Source organism: Hyla sarda, chromosome 1 (assembly GCF_029499605.1).
Source record: "Hyla sarda isolate aHylSar1 chromosome 1, aHylSar1.hap1, whole genome shotgun sequence".
Classification (NCBI taxonomy): Eukaryota; Metazoa; Chordata; class Amphibia; order Anura; family Hylidae; genus Hyla; species Hyla sarda.
Window position 1 is genome coordinate 615,372,463 of NC_079189.1, and position 8,201 is coordinate 615,380,663.

Below are 8,201 nucleotides of genomic sequence, written 5' to 3' on the forward strand. Positions count from 1 at the left end.
ACTCGGAGGGTGGGGGAGGGGCCCGACCGGTATAGTGGTATGGGCAAAAATCCATACCAGTATACCGCCCAGCATCACGGTGGGGGGTGCGACGCGGTGCAGCGGGTCGGGGGGGTGGCGGTCGCGGTGTGGTGGGGGCGGTGCGGGGGCGGGGCATTATCGGCTTATCGGCAAGATAATTGCCCATACTGATAATGCCCAAAATCGTGATTATCGGACGATAATATCGGCCACACCGATAATCGGTCGATCCCTATCACAAAGACAATGGTTAATAGAAACTTGATAAAATCGGACAACACCATGTAGAGTTAGACAATATTTATATAGATATATAAGAATACAGAGAACAGATATCAAAATTTAATTTTACCAACATTTTGATTGACAGCTTTGGTATCCAAACTGTTGCTGACATATTCACCTATCCATATTGCTCCCATAATGCACTTCGTTCCCTTCTAACAGTGACTGATACTCCATCAGACCAATTGCACATACTTACGATCAGCTCCAAATGTCATTGGAGCAGGATCCTGTGACGTGCCTGCGCTGCCGGAGATGCGCGAACTGATAGTTGTCTATGCCGCCGTCAAGAAGTACAGCGCATGTCAGCACAGTAGTAAGCTGCGCGAGCTGTTAAGGTTCCCATATTCCATTATAGACATCTGCGCATGACTGCGCCCACGGCTCTGCGCGAAGTGTCAGTCTCTTGTAGGTGTTAGTTTTACCTCCTCACTTAGATACAGTGTATGTATTCACCCACGGCTCTACACAAATGATGGATTGTATAGGGTCTGCTTTTCAGCACTTTAGTGTTTTTTTTAATATAGATATCACAGCTAATATAAGGATTATTTATTAATTAAGATTATACTAAAGTTGTCTCATTATTTAATTTATTTGATTTTTATATTTTATCTCCAATTTGGAGAGTATTTACTTCATTATAACTAAAGGGGTATTCCGGGCAAAAACATTTTATTCCCTATTCAAAGAATAGGGGATAAAATGTCTGATCGCGGGGGGCCCGCAGGTGGGGACGCCCCGCAATCTGGCATGCAGCACCCACCTGTAAGTACTGCTGGAAGCTCTCAGTCTTATGCCTCCCAACCATGGGGACGGAGTATTGTGATGTCACGACTCCGCCTTGTGTGACATCACGCCCCGTCCCCTCAATGCAAGTCTATGGGAGGGGGCGTGGCAGCTGTCACACCCCCTCCCGTAGTGTACAGTGCAAACTTGCAAAATTATGATTTTCGCTTAAATTTCCTTACACAAAAAATAATTTTTGGGTTTACCATACATTTTAGGGTAAAATGAGTGATGTCATTACAAAGTACATCTGGTCACGCAAAAAACAAGCCCTCATATGGGTCTGGGAATGGAAATATAAAGGCGAGGAGGAAAAATGGTCAAAATGGGCTGTGTCCTTAAAGGAGTAGTCCAGTGGTGAAAAACGTATCCCCTATCCTAAGGATAAGGTATAAGTTTCAGATCGCGGGGGGTCCGACCGCTGGGGCCCCCCGCCATCTCCTGTACGGAGCCCTGAAAGCCCGCAGGAATGGTGCATGTTGACCACCTGCATGAAGCGGCGGCTGACACACCCCCTCAATACAAGTCTATGGCAGAGCCAGAGCACTGCGTTCGGCAATCTCTGGCTCTACCATAGACTTGTATTGAGGGGTCGTGTCAGCCACCGCTTCGTGCAGTGGTCGACACCCTCTATCTGGCCAGAGAGCCTGGCCCCCGTACAGAGATCGCGGTTGGACCCCCCGCAATCTCAAATTTATCCCCTATCCTTAGGATAGGGGATACGTTTTTCACCACTGGACTACCCCTTTAAGGGGTTAATTCATGCAATTTTGTTGGGCTAGAAAGGTACACTTGTTGTGACTTATAAATGGCTAGGAGACCTCTGTTTTATATACCTTATATCCTGAACAGGTGAGGTTAATTATAAAAATGCTGAATATGTAAATCCCTCATTGAGTCCAAAGGATAAGGGGATATGATGTCTGATAAGATGTCTGACCGCTCAAAGAGGTGGGTGCCGAATGCAAGATTGCGGGGGTCGCCAGCGGCGGGACCCCCGCGGTCAGACATCTTTAAGATGTCTTAGGGACGGAGTACCCCTTTTAAGTACCCGAAAGAATTCTTTAAGGTGATTCTTTGTGCCACTGCAAAAAATTATAATATCGTCTATAAAACGTCCCCCAAAAAGAATGTGCTCTGTGAACTCGAGGTGTGTATCAGAAAAAACAATAGTGTCTTCCCACCACCCAAGAAAGAGGTTAGCGTAATTTGGTGCACAAGGAGTGCCCATAGCGGTGCCTTTTAATTTAGCCTTAATTCAGTTAGCCCAGCTATGTGTCCTACCAGGGGTCAGTCAGCAATAAAAAAAGCTGCAAACTTATGCCCGAACCGCTACACAAGATGGCGTTGGTACCTTCCAAAGAACCCTGAGGATAGAGGATAAGTGTCTGATCTTGGGGGTCCGACCTCCGGGACCCCTCATGATCTCCTGCCTGACAACCCCGATCTCTCCAGGCACAGGTGACCTCTGCTCTGTGCAGGGATTACTGTCGACCACCGCACCAAGAGGTGCCCGACATGTCTCTCCATAAATCTCTATGGGAGAGCCAGAGATACACTAACGGGATGTCAGGCAGGAGATCAGGGGGTCGGACCCCCCGTGATCAAACATATATCCCCTATCCACAGGATTCTGTGACTAGGGGGTAAGTACTCATGTACCAGATTTTTCCTTTAAAGGGGTACTCCGGTGCTCTAGCCGTGATTGTGAAGTCAGAGCCATGCCCCCTCTTTACGCCACGCCCCCTCCCATAGACATGAATGGAGGGCGCGTAACATCACGAGTGGGCATGGCAGTGACGTCATGACCACTGCTCGAGGAGTCTGGCGGGTTTTTTTTAGAACGCAGGATGCTGCGGGAGATCCTGGGGGGCCCCCAGCATCCGGATAGGAGTGTGATGGGGCTCCAGGAGTGGGGTCTATGGGGGGTATTTATCAATTTTGCCTGTTGACCGTTTCTTTTTACCCTTTTTTTTTTCACTTTGGTTTATCATTTGGTGCAAGTTGTTAGTAATTTTGGCTCAAATGTTGAAATCAGCCATTCACAGCGCCTTTTACACAGGACTTACCGCCACAGAGGACGCGTATTTTACCCCTTGTGCAGCCATTTCGGGGTCCCTCCTGCAGTATATCAGCAAGCGACATGAGTAATTTTCTTTTGTGGGGTTTATAGCCACCATGTGAAATGGATTTTATTTTCATCTTGGGTATTTTTTTATTTTTGTTACTTTAGTGCAGAGGTCTTCAACCTGCGACCCTCCAGATGTTGCAAAACTACAATTCCCAGCATGCCCAGACAGCCGTTGGCTGTCTGGGCATGCTGGGAGTTGTAGTTTTGCAACATCTGGAGGTCCGCAGGTTGGAGACCACTGCTTTAGTGCTTTACCTTTCCTGAACCTGTGCGGACATGTCCAATCCTGGCTCAACGGAGGGTGAAGGTTCCTCAGAGACAACTATGTCGCAGGATAGTATCGCGCAGCCCTGGAAGCGTCGCTGCTTTCACCAAGAAATTTTTTTTAATGTATTTTGACGCCTTTACATTTTCTGATTGATAAGTGTGTTTTCCATGTGCAAAATTTCTTGGCGGGGATTTGCGCCAAAATTGCGCCAAAGATCGATTGGCGCAAATGATGAATTGCTGACTAAAGTTGAAATCACACACAGGACCGTGTGATTTTGAGAAAGTTGTAAAAATGACAGTGGAGTAGATGCGCCAAACTTTGGCGCAAAAAGACACTGCATCAAAGTATTGCGCCAAAGTTATGTGAAAAAAAAATACATAAATCCTTTGATAAATACCCCCCTATGTGAACTGAAGAACCTATATTATTTCTACCTTAACTATTCAGTAGCCGGAGGACGGTGAGAAGGTTCCATGATGTCACATGCTGCACTTATAATGTTGTACTATACAAAGACTATACATATGGGCGCAGCAGTTACGTTTTTTTTTTTTTTTTACTCTAAAGTAATATAATCTGTGTTATTCTCTGCAGATTCTTGTACCAGGAGATCAGAGGAGAATCTTATATCTTCAGATTATAAAGCAGATGATGATATCACACAAGATACATATGAAGAACATTCCATTATCCCAGATACACCCTCAGCCCTTCACAGCCAAGATCTGTCATCTCATCCTTATATACAGGTCCTGTCTTCTCAGTCATCACAGGATGTTCAGCAAAAAGAAGGTCACAGAAGGGATGTTGGACATGAAAGAGATCATACAGAAAAGAAACCATATTCATGCTCAGAATGTGGGAAATGTTTTACTTCTAAATCAAGTCTTGCTACACATCAGAGATATCACACAGGAGAGAAGCCATTTTCATGTTCAGAATGTGGGAAATGTTTTACTCAGAAATCAGACCTTGTTGTACATCAAAGAACTCACACAGGAGAGAAGCCATTTTCATGTTCAGAATGTGGGAAATGTTTTGCCCATAAATCAGATCTTGTTAAACATCAAAGAACTCACACAGGGGTGAAGCCCTTTTCATGTGCAGATTGTGGGAAATGTTTTACTGATCAATCAAGTCTTATTCAACATCAAAGAAGTCACACAGGGGAGAAGCCATTTCCATGTTTAGAATGTAGAAAGTATTTTACTGACAAATCAAATCTTCTAAGACATCAAAGAACTCACACAGGGGAGAAGCCATTTTCATGTTCAGAATGTGGGAAATGTTTTGCTCGGAAATCAACTCTTCTTCAGCATCAAAGAACTCACACAGGAGAGAAGCCAATTCAGAGCAGTAAATGATGCAGACAACACATCTATATATTATCCATGTACATAGGATATCTGACATTTATACATATATTATATACTGCATCTCCAAACTTGTTACCAATTGTTAATAAAAGTTTTCTTTCTTATATTATTTATTATTCTTATATCCATCTCCGCACACTGGACTTATAATAAATGTAATATTGTCCCTGACGTTGTATATAGGGAATGTAACGCGTCAGTGTTGTCCCCGCCCCCTTCTCATTATGATTATAGAGACTTTAATTCAAGGCATCAGACAGGATCCGCGCGTCTCCCTTGAAGATCGTCTCTTCTGAACATAAGACGCTGCAGATACTTTTATTTGTGGTCAGGGCTAAACTGCGTACTGTTAATAGTAAAGACTTACCTGAAGGTAGAACAGCTGCCTTTCATCGCCTCTGGTAACTAACCTGCAACAAATAGTCTGTCAACCAATACATATGCACACAAAGGGGTTGAACTGTGCCCAAAAACCGCGACCGAGGATATGAAGTAAGACCGGTTTTATTTAAAGTGCCAAATATTTGAAAAAAATCAGCCATTTTAACACGAGGATCAGGTATATATGTGGCAAAGCAGCCCGATCTCCATCTCCATCTAATTTCCTTATAATGTGGGGAGGCAACCTATGTGCAGAGGCTGCCGATATGGAAAGAGTTCCCAGAATATCTACTGGGATCAAGACCCAAATTCCTAATCAATCTACGTACGTGACAACCAAATTGTGATGCAGAAAGGCAACAGAATCAAAAGGCAACAATGGAGAATCTTCCAGTTTATCAAACAATGCAAAGCAATCGATAAATCTGATGATACTGCAACGGGACACCATTGTTTCTCTGATGGGAAATACTTTACTACTGTCCCCTACCTGCATGTCTTGGTAACCTTGAGCGCCAATTCATAATACCCATTAGACCATTAAGCTTCGACTTCGTCACAGCCTTTCCATTCTTTACTACGCAAACCAAAAAAATTTGTCCAAGTAGGTCTCGGGATCAAAAACTTTAAATCCAATCCCCTTATTGGAGGGTGACCCCTCCGGGAGAAAAAACCCTAACTAAAGACTCACCTAAAATATTACTTTTATTGCGTTCCTTATTAAAATGTATTATATGAATATCAACACTCAAAAAGGATTAAAATTATCAGGCAGTGTGGTGAGGCACTTTCAGTTTCAGCCCACTAGGTGGTGCTATTTTGTCAGTCTGAACCCGTGATGCCGATTTGCATTAGTAGTTCAGCATACATATATATATAGTGTCTCATCCTACACTCCTGTCTAAAAACCACACACCCTGCCTTGATGTTTCGCTAGAATAACTAGCTTTCTCAAAAGGACACCGGGTAGTGACCCTAGAAATAGAGAACTGGTGAATGATGTCTTTTATTGTAATTAATTTATCTGTAGGAAGGCTAGCTTGCGTGTCAACGGAGTCCAGGACCACACCCAAGAAAGTCAACCTCATGGTAGGACCCTCTTTAGGAGAAACCGGAACCCCGCATTTTAGGTGGGTCTTTAGCTAGGGGTTTTTTCCCCAGAGAGGTCACCCTCCAATAAGGGGACTGGATTAAAAATTTCCATTCTTTACTACACATGTAAACTTTCCAGGCCGTAAAAAACATAAAAGGCTAAGTAAATAGCCGCTTTCAACACTAAACTAGGCAAGAAACCGAAAGGGCTATTATCCAGCTGATCAGATCTAAATCACAGATCTAAACAAATCCACAGCAATAGGTAGCCTGCCAGGAGACTTGGGTGCTCTGCAATTGTACCCCTTTGAGAGCTGCTTTGACTGCATGAATGGATAATATGGATGGAGTCCAAAATAAAGCAATATAAAGACCAGCACTTGGGCAACAGCTGCAGTCTCCTGTAAAATGTCCCACTCTACAGCATGGCGTGCGCTTCACCGCTACAATCTGAAACACAGTATCAGTGTGTGGTGCTCGCTCATATAAATGGTAATTCAGAAGGTGCATTCCATAGAAGATATGAAGAGAGAAAGGGCACTCCAGCGCGAAATGCGCTCCAGCACGAAATGGTACTATTGCTTTTGTTCACCTGTTGATCCCGCCTGTCCTGTGTATGTCTTACACTCTGCACTGTCTGCCATGAATAAATCCACTTGATTCATCAGAATTTGGGTGAGTGCCCTCTCTCTCTTCATATCTTCTATGGAATGATAATATGGATGGTTTGTCTGGAAAGGAAAGAGAGATGAAATGTTCAATGCCATCTAAGTACTGTTTTATAGTAGAGTAAGAGAGATTGAGTACTGAGTGGCAAAAACCGGTGAAAGACAGGATGATGTGTCTCAAATGAAAAAAGGAATGTTCGACAATGAGAGATAACGTTTTTAAGATGTAAGAGCAACTTCGTAAGACCTTCTAGTACTGGGAGCGAGAGATTTCTTGATAAATGTGACAGTTATACCAGAAAAATGTGCTAGTCCATCATCAATGTTCGGCATGATGGTGCCGGAAAACCCACAAGATCCGCCTCCGGCATGAACTGAAAGAAAACATTTAGTTTACCTTGAGACATGCATCCGCTGCAAGATTTTTTTGCACCAGAAACTTGTTGACAAATTAAATTAAAGTTGTCAAAATCAAAAGACACGGAGCACTCCCTGTGGAATCAAATGGTGGAATCGCAGTGATAGAGATCTTGTAAGAAAATCGCTCACCTTCTGTTTTGCTGAGAAGGCACGACGCTCAAACGAGTATGTTAATGCGCATGGCGAAAGCTAGCATGCCTAATAAACTCTTGAGCTCCATCTTGGTAATGACCCTAGAAATAGAGAACTGGTGAATGATGTATTTTATTCTAATTAATTTCTCTGTAGGAAGGCTAGCCTGCATGTCAACTGAGTCCAGAACCACACCCAAGAAAGTCAACCTCATGGTAGGACCCTCTGTTTTTTTTAGGAGAAACCAGATTTTTTTGCACCAGAAACTTGTTGACAAATGAAATTAAAATTGTCTTGGAGCGAGAGCCAAACCAGTCTCCTCAAAATCAAAAGACAAGGAGCGCTCCCTGTGTGGAATCAAATGGTGGAATCGCAGTAATAGAGATCTTGTAAGAAAATCGCTCACCTGATTCTGTTGCACTGAGAAGGCACGACGCTCAAACGAGTACAGTGACCCCCCGACTTATGATGGCCCCGACATATGATCATTTCAACATATGATGGCCTCTCAGAGCCCATCGTATGTTGAAGGCAGCATCGACATATGATGCTGCTGTGTGTCAGGGCCATCGTAAAATCAGCTATCTGACAGCGCTGACAACTTCAGCAACTGACCGATAGTTGTTTAATGTGCC

General features: G+C 43.7%; 1 protein-coding gene across 1 annotated transcript in view; it reads left to right on the plus strand.

Moving 5' to 3' along the window:
- The window catches only part of LOC130309433 (zinc finger protein 569-like), a 149,570-nt gene extending 144,625 nt beyond the window's left edge, over positions 1 to 4,945 (plus strand). The window contains 1 exon segment of the mRNA XM_056552326.1: positions 4,092 to 4,945. Within this exon segment, the coding sequence (XP_056408301.1) occupies positions 4,092 to 4,861 (770 nt within the window). The 3' untranslated portion in view covers positions 4,862 to 4,945.
- The last annotated feature ends 3,256 nt before the right edge of the window (positions 4,946 to 8,201 follow it).